General features: G+C 38.8%; 2 protein-coding genes across 8 annotated transcripts; both read left to right on the plus strand.

Moving 5' to 3' along the window:
- Positions 1-1,398: 1,398 nt before the first annotated feature.
- LOC103715627 (glutaredoxin-C8-like) lies at positions 1,399-6,331 on the plus strand. 2 transcript variants are annotated; one of them, XM_008803313.3, is made up of 5 exons: positions 1,399-1,687; positions 1,773-1,972; positions 3,977-4,050; positions 5,740-5,838; positions 5,931-6,331. In XM_008803313.3, exons 1-5 carry the CDS (start codon positions 1,457-1,459, stop codon positions 5,999-6,001), a joined length of 675 nt encoding a protein of 224 aa, XP_008801535.2. In that variant the 5' UTR covers positions 1,399-1,456; the 3' UTR covers positions 6,002-6,331. The 2 variants fall into 2 exon arrangements, with proteins under 2 accessions (XP_008801535.2, XP_008801534.2); XM_008803312.3 differs by having other exon boundaries at positions 1,404-1,687; positions 1,767-1,972.
- A 295-nt stretch (positions 6,332-6,626) lies between these two features.
- Positions 6,627-15,066, plus strand: LOC103715626. 6 transcript variants are annotated; one of them, XM_039129852.1, is made up of 7 exons: positions 6,627-7,066; positions 7,164-7,397; positions 8,515-9,750; positions 10,791-12,170; positions 13,161-13,960; positions 14,077-14,567; positions 14,726-15,066. In XM_039129852.1, the coding sequence occupies exons 1-4, from the start codon at positions 6,768-6,770 to the stop codon at positions 11,419-11,421; spliced, it is 2,400 nt and encodes a 799-aa protein (XP_038985780.1). In that variant the 5' UTR covers positions 6,627-6,767; the 3' UTR covers positions 11,422-12,170; positions 13,161-13,960; positions 14,077-14,567; positions 14,726-15,066. The 6 variants fall into 6 exon arrangements, with proteins under 6 accessions (XP_038985780.1, XP_026663696.2, XP_026663694.2 ...); XM_026807895.2 differs by having other exon boundaries at positions 13,697-13,960; XM_026807893.2 differs by having other exon boundaries at positions 13,700-13,960.
- Positions 15,067-18,622: the final 3,556 nt, after the last annotated feature.

Below are 18,622 nucleotides of genomic sequence, written 5' to 3' on the forward strand. Positions count from 1 at the left end.
TATTTTCAGCCACTCAGAACTCGACAGTCGACAGGTTGCAGAAATGGAGCTTAAACGGCATAATCTGCTTGGTTAATCGTTTATTTCCTGTTCTGGTTTCCGAGACCTGATCTAAGTAGTGACCATGTCGGAAAATAAAAATTTAACAAGTCACCCAAGATTCGTTTCCCGCAATCTGTGACTGCCAGCTTAAGTTCACGTGTAAACGTGATAAGTTTGGATATCTTATTGTCATGGAAAATGGTCCGCATGTGTCGAGCTAATTAATCAAGCAGCAGATTGATTAGCAAATATGACAAGCTAATTATATGACATGAATAATGCTGCAAGGCTTTTGTTATATGCACACAAACAGCTTCTTGCCATATGACACAAGGGTCCATATGATGTAAGGATATCGATACAATTTGCTCATATTTTCTAAAGTATAGGCTCGGTAAAACTTGTCATGTGCCATCTCTAAGGGCATTATTTTGGATAATGTATATATTTGATCACGACTTTTCGGAACTCAAAATATTTTTACCTAGATAAAATGAAATAAACTAATCAAAATAACTGTCGGGAGTCTAGATAGATTTGGATGGCAGTAATTCTTTACTAAGTTGCCAAGTGAATCGGCAACTTTTTTTGATATAATTATAATTTTAGATGAAATCCCGAGCTGAAGGAAATAACAGTCCTTCCTCTAAAGTTTGGATGAAAATCCTCGATGACACCCACTTCTGCACTCTTTCCCTATCCATGGCGCCCTCCTCTTGTTTCACTAATCCCTTCTTTTACAATTTTTCCTCCCTCGCCACATTCTACCATATGCCCTTCATATTTGATTTCAGTATTGCTTGGCTTTCGTGTTTAAATCAGTTACTTCGATGTTGATTGTGGATATATGTCTTTATATAGGTGCTCCAATATAAATCCTCTGAATGTTGAAAAAGTTTTTTATGCGGTGTTGTGAATTATCATCGTGGGTACAAAAAATCTATGTATTAGTGCTAGTTTGGTTTAAGTTCAACCACTATTTTATTAGGATAGTTGTATCGTTTCTTGGATCAAACATAAGAACTAGCAGACACTCGTGATCGTGGTGCTGCTTGTGATTATATGTGAATAGATTTAAACTCTTAGTCTGATGAGGATATCGAAACTTAAATAGAAGGAATATCTGAGGATTCTAGATGGATCTCGGGTATTTATACAGAATCAAAAAATTTCTTTTCCTGTCTAGAAAAAAAAAAACAATCCACTGACCTCCATGCCTGAGCCCAGTCCAAAACTTAATTGGGCTAGCCCAGAGAACAGAATCCGGTACGACTCATATTGTGGGTCGGGACCCACTCGCACATTCCGGTCTCCTTTCCCTTCTTCTAGGCTGCCTGGCGCCTAGCTTCACCTACCAACCTCCACCCGTAGACGGGAAACCGAAGCTACGTCAATAAATAAAAGCAAAACCCAAATGTACCCTGCAATTAATAGAATACCCGTGCCCTCGTGCCCATTTCTTCAGTCAAAAACCTTCCAACTGAGGGGTCTTTCGGTCTATCAAATCGGAACTGGCGCGTCCCTCACTGTTTGCCCCAGTGACCGACCTCGACGACGGCAGCTTAAGATCTCCGCCGGCCGCCGAGGCGGGATCCCCGTCTCGGTGCCGGTCGCTTCCTTCCTCCGAGGCGATCGCCCCACATCGGTAGGCTTCGATCATCTCCCCCGATCCGTTGCGTTTCTTCGTTCTCGATTGGGAGTCTCTTGATCTCTTCTTGATTCAGGGGCAGCTCGGTGTCTCGTCGAAGATGGCGGCGGCGGAGGCGGTGGGAAAGCGTGGCGCGGCGGTGATGGTGGCCCTGACAGCGGCGGCGGCTGCGGTCGCTTTCTTCTTCGGCTCCGCCGTCAAGGCCTCCACCATCGAGGAGACCTTCGTCAAGGATACCGTGTCGTCCCACGATATCGTCATCTTCTCCAAGTCCTATTGCCCGTAATCTCTCTCTCACACCTCTATCTATAGTTATCAGGAAGTAGCTAAATTTTTGTTGAGATTTTAGGCTGCGGTTTTTTCAAGAACGTAATAAAAATTCGGTTTTGATCCAGCCTTTACCATTTACTCTTGGAATTAGGGGGGAGAAAGTTCTTGCTGGTTACCCATAGGTCCATTTTGATAAGTTCCCATTTGATCTCATGAACAATGAAGCTGTTTCTTAGTGCGTCTCTATTAATTAATCCTTGAAGAGCTTTACTATAATAAAGTATGAAAAAATTGTCCATGAGATGCTCTGGAAATATGATTTGGAAAAGTTGTTATATTATCTTAATATTCCATTAAAATTGAAAAAAATGCTTTTGCAGTTGCATGTGACTCCCCATTACCATTGGGATTTCGGACTCAGGTTTCTAGGTAAAGTTTGTAAACATACAACGCATGAAATGTTGTATGTATCATTTGAATTAAAAGAAGGATGGTGAGAGTATGTGGTTTAGAAGTCTGAGATAGGCATTGGCAAAAACTAGCAAGGATGGAATCAGAATTCATATGCCGGAGTAAGTGTCGAGGATTGCATCTATTGTGAAATTGATGAGGAACTGAATGCCATGGTGTGGTCATGAGAGAGAATTTTGGACTTGCTTAAAAGCGTTGGAAAGGATTGAGAGAACCAAGAAACTTGGATATTTGCTGTAAGGATTTAAACAAGTTTGCTCTAATAAAGGATAAAATCCATACTGGGAGTGAATGCTGGGGAACAGCTTATAGAATTACCTAAGTGCATTTGATTAGGCTTCTCCATAATGATCATGAGAACGATTTTACTTATAGCACAGAAAAATGGCACTTTTAAAATTTAATTAATAACTACAACATTTCATAATCCAGCAAAGTTTTAAAAGAGAATTTGAGGAAAAATGTTAACTGTTAAGCCAATGTCTGAAGTATCTAGATAGAAAGGCAGGATCTGAAGCAACTTCAATAAAAGTAAACTTCAGATGATTTTCAACTTTGTGAATGGTTCATGTTGTATTGGCAAATGTGCAGCAAATTCAAAATGCCATCTTTATGCTGGATGCAAGTAGATGGTCGATCAAAATTTTAAACCACTGATTTCTGGTGCAATCATCTATTGTTTTACCATGATTTATCAAGTTTACTTGAGAACATAATTCGATTTATTTGTGATTTTGTTTGAGATAAGAACTGGAACATATGTTTGGACCATTTGTTCAATAATTGTGTTAATGTTGCCATGGAAGCACTTACAAGTACTTGTGTTAAGTGTCTAAACTTGTTATCGAGGAGTGCTATGCTACATAAAATTTTGTGCTGAGTATTTCTTACAAGCCTCTATAGCGAGGCTCGCCGTTCGGTACTAGAACCCCTGCCTATATCATCCTATTATAGTGTTGGTACGTCGAGTACAATATCTTATTCGGCGTACCGAGTGTCAACACACCCCTTCGTACTGCATATCAGTTCGGTAAAAATATAGTACAGTATGGTCGGCATGCACCGGTACCAACCGATATGACGAACCTTACTCTACAGGATTCCTATTATATTGGAATGTTCATCTCTGTTGTTTCCATAAATAGTCATGTCTTACTTGTATTTATTTATTTTGATTCATTTATAGGCTCTGAATGTTATATTGCCCTTTTGTTATTTCAATGAATGCAAGAGTATGCTACCTGAACCTTTTTACTTACTGTTTGCTGACACCCCCCTCCTAATGTCAATAACTAGAAGCTTAGACATGCATGCTTCTCTATGCATGATGCACTTGATAAGTTACTCATGCTACCGCCAACAAATCATACTTACACCATGAAGCAGTTCACATAATTAGGTAGTTTTATCATTTTAAAAAAGGACATTTTCCCTGACAATTTTCTGATTTAGCACCTCAATTTGTCTTAGTAGTGCCTTTCATTCCATTAAGTTCACTCGAATCCACTGACTTCATGCACGGGGACTGTTGTTGGCTGTGGACAGGTATTGCAGAAGAGCAAAAGCTGTTTTCAGAGAATTGAACAAGGTCCCACATGTTGTTGAGCTGGACCAGAGAGGTTTGTCTTTCATATCTTCAACAAAGCATGCCTTAGGAACAACTTTCTTTCAAACTGAATGGTTTTATTGGGTGCCATCGAATTTACTAATTGGTTACTTGTACAAATAAGAAATCAACCCTCAAAAAAAAAAGGAGTTTCCTAAACAACAGTAATAAACAAACAATGTGGTCTTGTTAATAATGAATGAAAATTCTGGGGCTTGAACTTTATTAGATTATATATATATATATATATATATATATATATATATATATATATATATATATATATTCCCTATTTCATTAAATTTCTGGTGCTTGATCGTGATGCATACTACTGCAATCAAAATTGACTTGAAGAACATCAAAACACAATTCTGAAGAAAACTAAGATACCATAGCTTTCAATTATACCTTTTCCCCTAAAACACCAAACAACTGATAGCCTCGGTTGACTGATTTTGGAAAGGAAACATGGTGGAACAGAATTTTGAAGTACTCATGTTGTATTTATTACTAAATTTTCTTTTTGACAGTTGTTGCTGTGAGATTTATCCTGAGTAGGTAACAAAAGGAACAAATTTCTCCAGATTATTGAGAATCTCTTCATTACTCTTGAATTTTTTCTTGTGCAGAACCCCTCGCTAAGTAATTATGGGGTTATCGAAGTAGGGTCACTCAAATATTACAAATTTTGCAATATATTCATGGTTTATGCGAGCAACACTTGGGGATTTAGATTAATTTGCTATTACTTGTTGGCTGTGATGGTGATTTTACTATTCTTTTTGTTCTTGCCTCTATTACACCTATTTTTGAATGAATTAGAAATAAAAACATTGTTACTTAATTTGTAACTTTTGGCATTCATTCCAAATTTTCTGTGAACTGTCCAAACTGTTTCCAAAGTCTGCTTATTTTTCACCTCTAGCTGAGTTGTTGCTGAACATGAACTTGCGAAATGGTTGGTATATGATGTTCTAACAATGCTCAAAGTAACATGTGTTGAAATTAGTAAAGTTGATTTTTTGGAATAGTAGATTCATGCGAGGATCATTAATATATTCATGTACTTATCCATCTTTACATCTTCCTATAATGTCCGTGCATTTTCCTATGCAGTCTTAATTGCATGTAATTAATGTGAATGCATGTAGTAGAAGTCTCCATAAAGTCTATAGTATAAAATACTTTCTTTATCGGTTGTATTTGGGAACACAACCACAAGTTGATTGTTCTCCATCTTTGTACTCAGTTGCTTCAATTAATTGTTCGCTCTTATTTATCTTTGGAGTCCTTTGGGTGTTGCTTGCTTTTTTCCTTTACATTGTGGTTGGCGGTCTTGGGTTAGTGTTACTTTGGTTTTCCTACACCATGATCTTGTAAGTCCCTTGTGCAGAGAAAGATTTCCCGTTTTTAAGCTTTAGAGTTTTAACATTTCCTTGTTTAGGTGTCACATGCAGAGATTGCAATAAAAGATAAAAAAAGCTTGAATATATATCATAGGTGGCCCTACAGAGGAATTAGATCTGCAAAGCTAACCTGAATAGTTAGAATAAGGCTTGATGGTTATGGATATGTTGTAGTTTAATGTTTACCTACATCAGCTCTTTTAGTATTTCTATGTTGCAAAGATTTATTATACTCTGTAAGTAAGTAAATTTTGTATCCTTCCTAATTGTGTTCTGGCCTCTTATATATTCTGCAGAAGATGGATCAAATATACAAGATGCCTTGGCTATTATTGTAGGGAGGCGGACTGTCCCGCAAGTGTTTATCAATGGAATGCACTTAGGTGGCTCTGATGGTAACATACTAGGGTTACCTCCAGTTTATCCTTTTCCTTCGGTGCACTACCAATAGTATTCTAATTTTATTTACCTTCTTTCTCTGTGTCAGATATCGTAGAAGCACATGAAAATGGTAGGCTTGCAAAGCTTCTTGGTATTGATGGAAGTGATGACCTCTGAATCCTCCAAGCTGAGAGCATCTATCATTCTCTTTCCCAATTGTATTGCGTGTGATTGGAAGCACTGAATGTTCTGCTGCATTTGTTGTTGATATTTAAATGTGTTGAATCAAACGCAACACACTCAGTATTGGAAATCTATGTTCTTTTTTAGCAGACTCATGAAGCTACATTCTTCCTCTGTTTCGGTCTTACCAGTTGGAACCTGAACCATCTGTTGGATCAAACAACAGTTAGCTGATTGCTCTGATATCTTTGAGCTTCAATACAACCATCTCATAGATATAATTGCTTCTGGATTTAGTTAAACCAGATCACTGGACTATTCAAAGAAAGAAGTATTATGATGTTAAAGGTTGATCTTGTGCAATGGTCTTGCTTTTTTTTTTTTGGGATAGCAGCACTGTAATAGTGCCCGCTGATAGCGCTCTGGTAACAGAGGCTTTAGTTACAGTTACTGCAATTCGTTTTGCGACTCTCGGCTCTAAATGGTGCGAGGGCAATTCCGTACTCATCGCGTTATCAGTTTTACCGTCTTTTCCGACCGCCAAGATGCCATCATCAGTGAATTTTGAATCTCAAAGGGCATCATCAGACGGACGGTCCCGATGATTCCTCATCTTTCCAAAAATTCCATGCACAGCTTTAGTGGGCCGTGGCCCGCCTGGGTTGAGCCCTTCTCCGCTTCTCGCCTACCGGGCCTCGCTTTTATTGATGCGATCGACCCCGGAGCACCACCATGAGCCCTTGTGAGAAAACGAGGAGGCATGGAGGAAATCCGCAGCGGCGGCGCTGGTTGCCGAAAGAGGAGGCAGAGAGCGAACAAGTCTTCCCTCGCGCCTCCTCCTCCTCCTTCTCCTCTCGACCTCTCGTCCTTCGACCGCACCGTGTTCCCCTTGCTCTTGGCTTCCGCAGCCAACCTCCGCAACCCTCAAGCCCGATCCATTACCGAACGCTTCCTCCGCGCCCACCTTGCCCTCCTCAGAACAAGAAGGACGGCCCCTTCTTCCCTACCACCTCTTCCCCCATGCTTTCTCGCTCTCCTTCCTCTCCTCCTCACGAGCAGGTATATATACTCTCTCTTTCTCACTCACTCGCTCACTCCACGAGGATGATAATGATAATAATAATTATACGGATCCCCTTTTGCTTTGGTTGGTAAGATGCTCTTCTGTGGCTGCGCTGAGTGCCGAGGTGGTTAGTGCCGCGGCACTCTGGTCTCTCGAGGCGAACACGATGATGGCATCCGATGATGGAGTCATTAAGTGTTTGGTGTGGGCACTGGGGAGCAGGAGCCGTCGAGTGGCCGAGGCAGTCTGCAATGCTATCATGGATCTTTCTAGTTCTCCGATTGGGAGGGAGCGGCTCAGAGATTCGTTCGCTATTGAGAGGCTATTGTAAGTATCTCCTATCTTCTTATCTTTCGGCATTTTCAATGTTATAAGGAGACAGATTTTTCTGTCTCAGCTGACGTAGTCAGCATATTTTCTGAATTTTTAGAGAATTGTAAAGAATTCAGATACTTTATACAATTGATGACTAAAGAATCCAACCCTCTAATGCGGCTCTGTTCTTTCATCAGACATTTCTGACTCCACTATGCTTGTAGTTGCTGTGCTTATTTGCTTTTTTCTTTTTATGTGATGATCCACTTCATGAAAAGTTCTTGTTCAAGTTCTTTCTTGATTTTTTTTGGCTTTTGCAAGTGGAAATCAAAATCCGTCTGGATCAATGCGCATAGATTGCACAAATTCATTTTCCGCGTTGCTTTAGTTTAGAAATGGTATGCATGCTGAACCTAGAATATTGTAATTGAAGCTGTAAGGACTTTTGGGCATGGACCGTAGCATATTGCTCGTGCCAAGTTAAATTTTTGTATTCCCTAGAGAGTTGCAAAGGCCTATGCCTAGAGAGGGTGGAATTGGTTTTCACATTTAGGGGCTGTTCGGGAAAACCCTGGCTGGAGATAATGAAGGAAGAGAGACAATAGGAGAGAGGGAGAGAGATGCAGGGTGTCGCAGGGACTGATCCCTGCGGGATGAAAAGAAAGACCTTTCGAGGTCTATTTTGTATCCCCTAATGATTGGGCCCATGATCCCTATGCTCTCCCTCTCCCTTCTCCCTCTCACTTGAGGTTTTTTTTTTCCTCTCGCAGGGATCAGGCCCATGATCCTCATGCTCTCCCTTCTCCCTCTCCCTTTATTCTCCCAATCCCATACAATTTTCTCTGCATATCCCACCAGATCTAGGATTTTGCCAAACGGCCCCTCATAATGTATTGATGTTTTCTATGCAAGTTGCATTGTTTAGAAATTCAATTCATGGATTTAATTTCATTACACCAATAAATTTTTTTTATTCTGCATGTCTATCTGCCAACCTCAGTCATGGTCCAGTCAAGCTACATTCTTACATAGTAAACCATTTTACTGTATAACTTGTTGTTCTTGTTGTGGTTGTAGCTGTTGGTAACTTGTTTTAAAAAATGTTTTGATTTGACTTAACTTTTTGTAGATGTTCATTTTGTCAGATGGCAGCAACTCCATTATATATTGATATTCTTGACATTGTGGACTCTTCCAAGATAGGGTCCATGAGAGAAAATATTCTAGCGTTATTCCTGGATGCAGCAATAGTCCTCGTCAATACTTGCAGTGTGGAATTCTTGTACCAAATCCCAAAGGAAATAGTCAGACGATTTCTGCCTTTTTTGAGGGCACTGTGGGACAAGATTCGATGTTTGGAATTACCAAGCAATTACAGTCAGAAGAAAAGCTTCTTGCGTGGTACAAAGTGTGATCTTGCTGCAACTATTTTTAGGCTTTCCATGAATCAACCTGACCATGAAACTTGGGGATCTGATAAGGTCAGGATAAGTATATTTGGAGGAAAAGAATCTGACTTTGAAAATTTTGTCCTGAACTGCTGGGAGAATTCACCGCTTATACTAAGCGGGGCATCTGAGAATTTGGAGAAGGATAGTAATATTTTCAGTTCTTTGATTCACTCTTTTAATCGTAAAATGACTGATGATGTCCTTGATTCAGTTTTACTGGGGCTGGTTTCATGTCCGCCTATTGCTTCAGATGAATTAGACATTAATTTTTTTCTGAATGAGGTGAATGGTTCATTGGGTTCTCCAATTATGTATGGACAGGACATTAAGATTTTGAAAACACAGGAACTAACCACTGAGTCCTTGAATAAATATGTTAAAAAAGAGCTGCATTTTTTTAAGAATGACACTGGTCCAATATTTATAGATGCAGATAGTGTCCAGAAGAGTAAAGATGCATTTCGGAATGGTTATACAATTGCCCTGCGGGGTATGGAGTTTCGGTCTGGTAAAGTTGCTGCTATTGCAGAAGGGTTAGCAGATCTGTTTGGTCAACCATCTGTAGGGGCCAATTTGTATATGACGCCTCCTGGATCTCAAGGTCTGGCCAAACATTATGATGACCACTGCGTGTTTGTGTGCCAACTTTTTGGGTGCAAGCAATGGACCATTTCGCCTCGTCCAACATCTATACTGCCCAGGTTATATGATCCTATTGGCAGCTTGCATGGTTCAGAGAGCAGCATGAATGGAAGCATGCAGATTTTACTCAAAGAAGGGGATATTTTGTATGTTCCTCGAGGTTATCCTCATGAGGCTCATACAATCATTGATGAGTATGAATATCGGAGTAAAACATCTAATGACTTTTCCTTGCATTTGACACTTGCTGTTGAGGTTGAGCCTCCTTTCGAGTAAGCATTTTTTGATTATGTTTCAAATTTTTTTTGATGTTAATTGAAGGCTCTAATCTCTTGTTTTAAGGCAGTAAGTGTAATGGTGATTGCTACTATTTGTGGAGACCGACCATATAGTTCTATATAAGTGCAATCTTACCATTACAAACAAGCAGTATCCTTATAAATTAGGGTTGTCTTGTGCCTGCACATAAACATAATTAACTAGTCTCATCCCATTAGTTTGGACCAGCAAGTGGATATCATCATTCTCCATATTTGTTATTTGAATTAGTGAGAATTTTTCTGCATTGATCTGCATTTCAGTGAATGCGCGAACTCGGTTGGATGTCTCATATCAATGATTTCTAGATGAAGGGTACTCAAAGGACATGTTTCTATGTTGAGAACACATTACTAGAAATGCAAAGAAGCCAGCAACAAAATCTTTATCTATCATTAGTGTTTAACATATGATTTAATTACTAGTTAAAATGGATGCGTGGTAAAACTGGGAACGATAGATTAAGAAATGAAATACTTGAGGAGATGTTTGACTTGCATAAATTAAGGACAAAATGATGGAAAATCGGTTAGCTGGTACAGCGAAAATCTAAGGAGGCCCCTATAAGAAGAGATACTTTAGTTTGTGTTGAAGATTAAAAAGAAAAGAAGAGGAGGACCTAAAATTATATGAATGAAGATTGTAAGGATGTGGGGAAACTTGGAATAACATCAAAGGAAGCCCAAGTTAAGAATACTTGGCGAATGACGAACCATAAAGCTGACTCCAAATAGTTGGGAAAAGGTAAGATGATTGTGATTATGGTTATGATTTAACTACTTCTAGTTGTTGTATGCCTAAGTAGATCATGCCTTATAATTGTGAGTTCTCTATAGTTTTGTTAGCCACCTGGTGCCATCATGCTTGTTTCCATGTAGATGCTGGGTCACCTCTCACTGTGCTTGTAATTATTAATTCGTACTTAGTCGAATCATGAGTTCTAAATATTTTGATTGTTTGGTTTGTTGTATGCTCATGAGCAGCTTTGTTGCAGGTGGGAAGGTTTTGCTCATGTTGCTCTCCATGAGTGGAATGAGAAGCAGAAGCAAGCATCATGTCAACTTTTTGATTCTAAACTAGAAACTTCAAGGACTATGTTTGTACTTCTGCTGCATGTTGCAATCAGGCTGATCTCTGATCATGATCCTATCTTCAGGAAGGCTTGCATGGTTGCTGCAAAACATTGGTCTGCTGATACCGATGTGGACCATCGTGTACAGACTCTTTTGTTAAGCCAAAGAGCTACATTTGGTTACATAATTGAGAGAATTCATGCTAGCTCCAACTGCATTGAGGCATTCAGGATCATAGAAACAGTTGTTCAGGAAAGAAGTGATGATTCCTTGCAATGGATGAGATGGCTTCAACATCTGCCTCAGCATGGAGATGTTGATGAAAAACTAGATTTTAATAATCTGGTGGGAGTGCTTGATGACCTCATTGTATTATATAATGAGGATAATAAGAAGGCTATGATCGAATTTACTCAGTTTAAGTCCAAATTTTGTAGGTATGTCATATTTGAAGATGCATGTAAAAGCTTTGGTATACTGCTTGAAAAGTACAGAAAAACCAGGAAACAATATATGAAGGGGATGTTGTCACTCCATTCTAAAAATAGTTAGTGATAACTGTGATATTGTTCTCAGTGATCCAGGATTTCACATCTATTTACCTTAAATTACTGACTTGTATTTATGCAAGTTTAGGACCTGAGAAGTTCGATCATTCAACTCATGCATGTCCTCAATTGTTGGGCAGCTGTAAAACATTGACAGACACCAATGTCATAAAAGAACTACTTTTTTGGTTAAATTTTAAAGCTTGTTCAGCTGCCAGAGTTGTCAAGCTGCAGTCATTTTTCTAACATTGTATAGGGAATCCAACATGAGTAGGGATGCAGTATCAGGATAACTTATTTGGGTTTGTTAGTAGTTCTGGATATTGTGAGCTGGGTAAACACTCAAGTGGTTGAATCAGACAGTGTTTGCTCTTTCAATATCAGTATAATTTGGTTGGCTTGTGCATTATCAGTGTTTCACCGTGAATCGGGAGAAACAGAAGTACTGAATCAACTCAGTTCTCTTAAGGCATTAGACTGAACATGCTGAATTTGGCAACTACAAATGCCTTGAATTTCTCTTAAAACCATAATTAAAAAGAAAAAGTGGCACAGATGCACAGAAAGTGAGCATTGGTGTTGAAGGCCACAAAGGCATTACAGCATACTGCTATAGGCCGTATGATTTGCTGGATCTGAAGAGTTAGCTTTGAAAATGTTGCTGTTACTGGAACTGTTGTTTTGTTCACGGGAGAGAGAAGCACTGTTTGCAGAGATGCCTACATTCCTTAGGTGGCCATCCCAGTTCCTGAGGTACGGAAAGCTTTATTATATGCCATTCAGTATGCATCTATTTAGCTATGTGGATTGCCGATGTTTCAGCTAAATATGTAATCGTCAAAAGTGAAATATTTGAAGTAGCAAATATGAGCTTTAATTGCAGAAGTATTTGAAGCTATAAGCACATAGAGTTACATTTTTCACTTGAATTGTTGATTCTTCTAGTTCTACCATAATTTTAGGAAAATATGATGTTTTGATTGGGAGATGGTATCAGTTTTTTGTGATGCCACAATCAAAGGAAAGAGCTATTGATTGGAAATTAAACTTCTGCTATAGTACCTTTGCCGACTCCAATGAACTTTAAGTACATAAAGGTATTTTATTGATGATGTTAGTTTGCAAGTATATCCAGAACAAATTCTTTCATTTGTCACGAAGTCTTGATCGTGGCCAACCAGATTTTATATCTGCTCTTCATTTGGATACACCAAAATTGAGGGAATTCATGGGGGCATTATTTATTTAAACCCCGATGTGAGGAAAGATATGCATCAGATATTATTGAATATTAGCATCATACTTCACAAGAGGTTAAAAAAACATGATAACGTATATGTCTTTTTTCATGAGATTTGGGCAATTGGCAAAATTTTGAGGAGGTAATTTTCTTTTATTAGGACTAGGTAATTCTACTGTGTATCTCCCTCCATTTCTCATTTTTTTTTTCTTCCTATTCCTCAATAATTGGTAAAATGCACAAATATGCTACAGTATTAACTGGATTAGATCAAGATCCAACCTAGTCACCTCTTGGTCTTTAATCTAATGACTGAGAGACGAGTCAAAATTGTAATTGCAACCTTCCAAGATATACTCCCTGCAAGCCTGCAGTCTTTGCAATAATTTCAGGGAGAATCTTTAGATGATTGATAAATCCAATTGCTGCTTAAACTGTACTTTTGTTGAGATCACAAATTTATGGCCTGCTTTCCTGTGCGGTGAATTATCTGCAATGAGTAGGAACGTCACAACCTGATCCGTGGAGAAGATGGAGGTTTGTGCTTAATGTTGGTTGAGGTAGTTGGCAGGAAAGTCTCTGGCATTCTGAAATATATTTCTTCCATGCACAGAAGCCTGCTGACTTTGAATTTGTGCTTGGCTTGGGAAGGTCCATGAGAATTATGATTTGGCATACTTGGTTAGCGGCTCGGTGAGCTGGGTTTTGCTACATCTTGCATGATTAACTTGAGTATGGTTTTGCTTCACCATAACCACATTATGGGATTGTGTGGTTGGCTAAAGAGGGATTGGTGGCAATGCTCAAGCTGGTGTTGAAAGGATGATGTAATTGACATTAAAGAGTATTGCTGCTCTTGGTTGCAACTGTTCATTTTGTGCGTGCCAAAATGTGATGGGATCTTTATTATAAATTGTTTTCAGGGTTCAAAATATGACCTGATTTGGTAATGCAGATTCAGAGTTTGTTTTATGAATCCCAAAATGTAAATGCTGTAGTCCTGCAATGCTATAACCTTATATTTTAAAAATGCCTTCAGCAGTACATATATCCTCGAAGAATGGTACATCAGAGGACCCGTGAAGCATGGTACATCAGGGGAATGGTTCCTTACCCCTTTAGAAGCACTTATATGTGCAAATGAAGCAAAGCAAGGTCTATGGTTTGGGATGCTTGGGCTGTGGAGAAGGATGCGTTGTCGCTCCATGGTAATCTGCACTGTAAACTAGCCCTCCCTCGTTGTCATCATTGTGCTCTCCGCCAGCAGAACCTTCTTTGGCTTCTGATTTCTTCATTCCATGAGGTATCTGTTACCAGTTGTAACTCTAAGATTTTTCTTTTTATTTTTATTCTTTGATAGAACTCAGAAACACATCAACTAACCTTGGCTTTCCGTTCTCCTGATGGCTTTGTTACCAGAAAACTTAGCTCCTTCCCAAGCCGCCTGCTTAAAATTTGGTTTACTATGGTTGGAGATAGAGAGAAGGGCGGACTATCTGTGGATGGCTGGTGGGAATGATATATGGCCAGCACAAGAGCACACAAAAATGCGACACAGAGCAGTTGCTTCATGTTGGTGGCTTGAAGAAGTCCCCTCTTGGTGGGGAGGAAGAAATTGTTCAGGAGCGGGCAATATCAAATGGATGGAGGTGAGACGTCAATAATTGAAGCAATGGGAAGAGAACATGGTTGTGGGCATGGTCTGGATCCTGTTGTACCTAAGAAAGGGAGGCAGCACTAGGCCCCCAAATTGACCATTACTGTTGTCTGCCCTAACCTCTGACCTCTACCTACTGTCCCCTATGCTATGCAAACGCATCAGGCTGTTATCAGGACCCTGGCCCAACCCAAATCAACCCAAATTGGTTTCAGGTCTACCTTTCAGCTTCCATGTCCTTATTTTTCTTCAGGTTTGTGTTAGGTCCGAATTTTATAAGTTAGGCACCACTTTTTGAAACCTACTTATCATGGATCTTATTGTGTGGTTCGTGATATTATGTGTGGGTTTGTATGGTAAAGTTGATGACATCTCTCTTTTTTTTGTTTTGTTTTGTTTTGGTGATGACAGGGACTATGGTGTATTATCGGTGGTGGAAGAACAAGACTGCTCACAGAAGATGCCTTTGTCCATGTCTGTCTTCGACCAATTACAGAGGAGCTATCACAGTCTGGCCAAACTTGATATTTTAATAATCGACACAGACAGCAGTCTCTTAGCGAGTCTCGTGAAGAAAAAATTGTGGAGTTTATTCTTTGGTCTTATCGTTTCAGATTCAGACTGTCTTATCCTTTTGCTCTGCTTGCAGAAAAATGCTCTCATCCTGGTCTTTCACACATTATATCGAATATTGGATACTTTTGCATATACCATTATCATTTTCTATAACTTCACTCGGAGTGTTGTATTTAGTTATCTGAAAAAAAATGATTTTTCATTGCTTATCACATGGTTTAAATTTGAGTGTTGAAGAGAGACATGACTTTGATGACTGTACATGAGATTAAGGAAGTCCCTCATGGAATCAGGCTGTTACTTTTTTGGTTGAGGCAAAATGCCTGTTTCGAGAGCGTATGGTACATCTACCGAATTTGACAACATTTTTGAGCAGCACTTGATTACCACTTCAGTAAAAAATGTTACATTGAAGCATCTGCTGCTGCAGCCTAGCATTAAAGTTTGGTTGATGGCATATGATTGTATTGCTTACACTTTCAGGGGCTGGAACTGCTCTTTTCCAGTTTCCATTTTGTTGTGAGTAGCCTGGAACCCAAGACTTCAAAAAGCATTTCATTGTTGTTTTCTATTGTGCAGCGAAAACAATCATAGTTCGAGGCTACAAGTTCCAGTAACTGAGGGTACTTGTTGGAGTTTCGCTGGACTTGGCCAGGATTTGTGTTCTAATTTCATGAAACTCTAGTTACTAAAACCCAGTCCTCATGCTGCATCAGTTTTTAAAAAAGACATACCAAGGGACTGATCCTCATCTTTTTCTCACCCGATACCTACTCCACTGTTGCACTTGACTTCAACCAGAATTCTTTTTTGCCCAAGTGGTAAAAGATGATGACATCTGATCAAGCGCTCGTTGGTCTTATTGTATCACCTTGTGGGGATGCAAGTAAAGCGAACTTATATTTCTTCTCCGGATTCCAACTTGAACATACGTAGTAAATGGGTCCAAAACTTGGAGGATGGAGTAGGTCAAGTTATAAAATATACTATTCTTGAGCTAAATTGGATGAATTTAATCGGTCGAGGCAGTTGATTTATCTTTCTTTTTGTAATAAAAAAGCGTGATCAAGTTGCCTGCAATTCATTGAAGGAATGAAACGAGAAAACAAAACAAATTAAGACGAATCCCACGAGGTATGAAAAGGACTCCAATTTTGTTTTTATGGAAGGGAGAGAAGCCCACCTGCACTATCTACTTAAATTATCAAAGTTCCAATACTTGGAGATGCACTATTCAAGATTCGAATTCAGCATCTTTGATTGCTACATATGGGGATAAGGCCTGGGACAAGTCGTTATCTTATTAGATCCAATGCTCATCTCCCCAAATAGAACTTTATTCCAATTAGCATTATTTTATTGACCTGCTTCACTGATTGGAGAAATAAAGGATTCGGATCGTCTCCATTCTTGATTTGACTATAGAGGGTTCGTCTTTGAATTATGGCCATCTATGATTGGCATGATCATCGTGATTGGAAGACAGGTCCTCTTCAGTCCAAGCCGGGATTGGTGAAGAACCGAGACTTTTTGATCCAATCGGAGAGAATATTTTTTTTTTTCAATCCACTCAACTCAAAATTTTCAATTAAAAAAAGTTAGAAAAGATAAAAAAATTGACGAAAGCAAGATTTACATTTTTTTTCTTTTATTGATTAATTAGTTATTAAAAATTAAGGTACATAACCTTTATTTATAATGATGAGGTTTGTCGTCGTCCAATTGAAGTCGAATTTCTTTTTTAATTCTAATAGATCTTATTTTTCTAAAATAGATAGGAGTAGTAAAAATAAATTCGAAAAAGCTAAAATTCTATAGGTGGTAATTCTTAACTTCTACATCAACTTTGCCTTTTATTGTTTTGCTTGATTCTTTTCGGATTGGGAGATACATCATGCATCAGATCAAAGCCTTTTTTAAAAGAAAATTTTTAATTTGACCAACCGGTTTTAGAATCCAAATGATGAAATTTGAGCTTGATCTCTAAAGATATAGCCTTCCTTATAAGGTGGCACTACATTGTAGATTTTGAAAAATTTTCTGATTTCAAAAAAGCATTATCTCAATCGGACGTTATATGACCAAGTTATGGGCCTTCAGAAGTTTGGCTCATGAATCAGCTTCTTAATATGATCTCACTTTTAGATCTTATCCAGTCTGCCAAAACAGTCCGTATTAAGTTCGGTGATCCTTCTAGTCGATTCCGATTAATTACAAGACTAGTACTACTTGGGGATGTCAATCCCAGTAAAACTAAATCACTGACTAACTAATAGACTCCTGTTAGGAGCCTATTGTGACCAAAATGCTTCTGGAAACCTGAAAGTAACCGACATTGAGTGGTCTGAACTGTTGAATAATTGCTGTGGGCTTATTTTGAGACACAAGAAAAGGTACATGGAAATTCTCCAAAGCTAGAAATCCAAAGACTTGGACCGCAAGAGCCTACCGGAGACCGGTTACATTTACACCAGTCATGCCTTGCATTTCACGCTATGGGCATGAATAATGTTTCAGACACCGAAAACTCTGCCTTACACCAAGCCTTATTTGAATAAATAAATAAATAGAAAGAAAGCCGCTTATATTGTTATACGTCCAGCTCAAGTAGTAATGCTTACAATAGGCTGGAAAACGCTTATATCCTGGATTGCCGAGGGACTGCAATAAAGGCAGCGGCTATCCCAGTTCCATGCTCATTCGTGCCCCTCCCGGAACTCAGAGCAGCCTGAGATGGTATCTACTATGTTGTTAATCAGCAGGGCCGGTCCAATCCTTAGGCAATTTAGGCGGTCGCGTAAGACTCCGGTCCAAAAAAAAGGCCCACCACACAAAAGGTCTCAAAAACAAAATAAATAGAAAAAAAGCCCTCCTATGAGTTCGCGTTAAGCCTTAGGCTTCCAAATTTATTAGGCCGCTTCTCTTGATCAGCAACAGGAAACTTCCGTTTGGCCGGAAGGTGATTCCATGACTGTGTGGCCAACTGAATCCTTCAATGTCATAGCATGGCGTGTGGAGTGGGGTCTAACTCATTTTTGTTAGGTATCAGGATGTTCGTTTTTAGGTTAAGTGCTCTCTTTTCATGCATCGCATGCTGGTTGGCCAATTTTATTGGTACTACACTTCTGTATTCTGAGAGGTGGGGTTTTAGTCTTTCCCAACCTCTGACTTATTTTGTTCATAGGGACAACGCCCTTTGTACGTTCCTTCACCTCCTAAATTGTTCTTCCTCAGAGGATTTGTTTGATTCGTTGGAAGATGAGAATAAAAAATATGGCCAATGAAAACACGAAGAAATGTCTTACATTTAGATAAAGTTTTCAAAAAAAAGAAAAAGAAAAATAGTTTTTTTCATAAGAATAAAATTTTTATATTTTATGAAAAAAGAAAACTTATATGGGACTCAAAAACCCACTTTTCCACAAGCTAGGAATTTGGCTGTTTTTCTTTTCAATAATGCCTTGATGCTTTTTAAATAGAAAATGATAACGACTATTTTACATAACTTTCTTAGAAAAGTAAAGGCTGAATGAAATATAAACCATTTTAGTATGTACTATTTTTCTACAGACATCAACTTTTAAGAAAAGATATTTCAATGAGAAGAAATTCTTTCTGCGAACCAAACAAGTTCCAAAAAGTAAAAACCAAAAAATTTAGTGATTCCTATATTCTCATGTGGGTATGAAAATGACTAACCTAAACTTGTTGATATTATTATGAACTCGTTTG

The sequence above is a fragment of the Phoenix dactylifera genome, chromosome 9, assembly GCF_009389715.1.
Source record: "Phoenix dactylifera cultivar Barhee BC4 chromosome 9, palm_55x_up_171113_PBpolish2nd_filt_p, whole genome shotgun sequence".
Classification (NCBI taxonomy): Eukaryota; Viridiplantae; Streptophyta; class Magnoliopsida; order Arecales; family Arecaceae; genus Phoenix; species Phoenix dactylifera.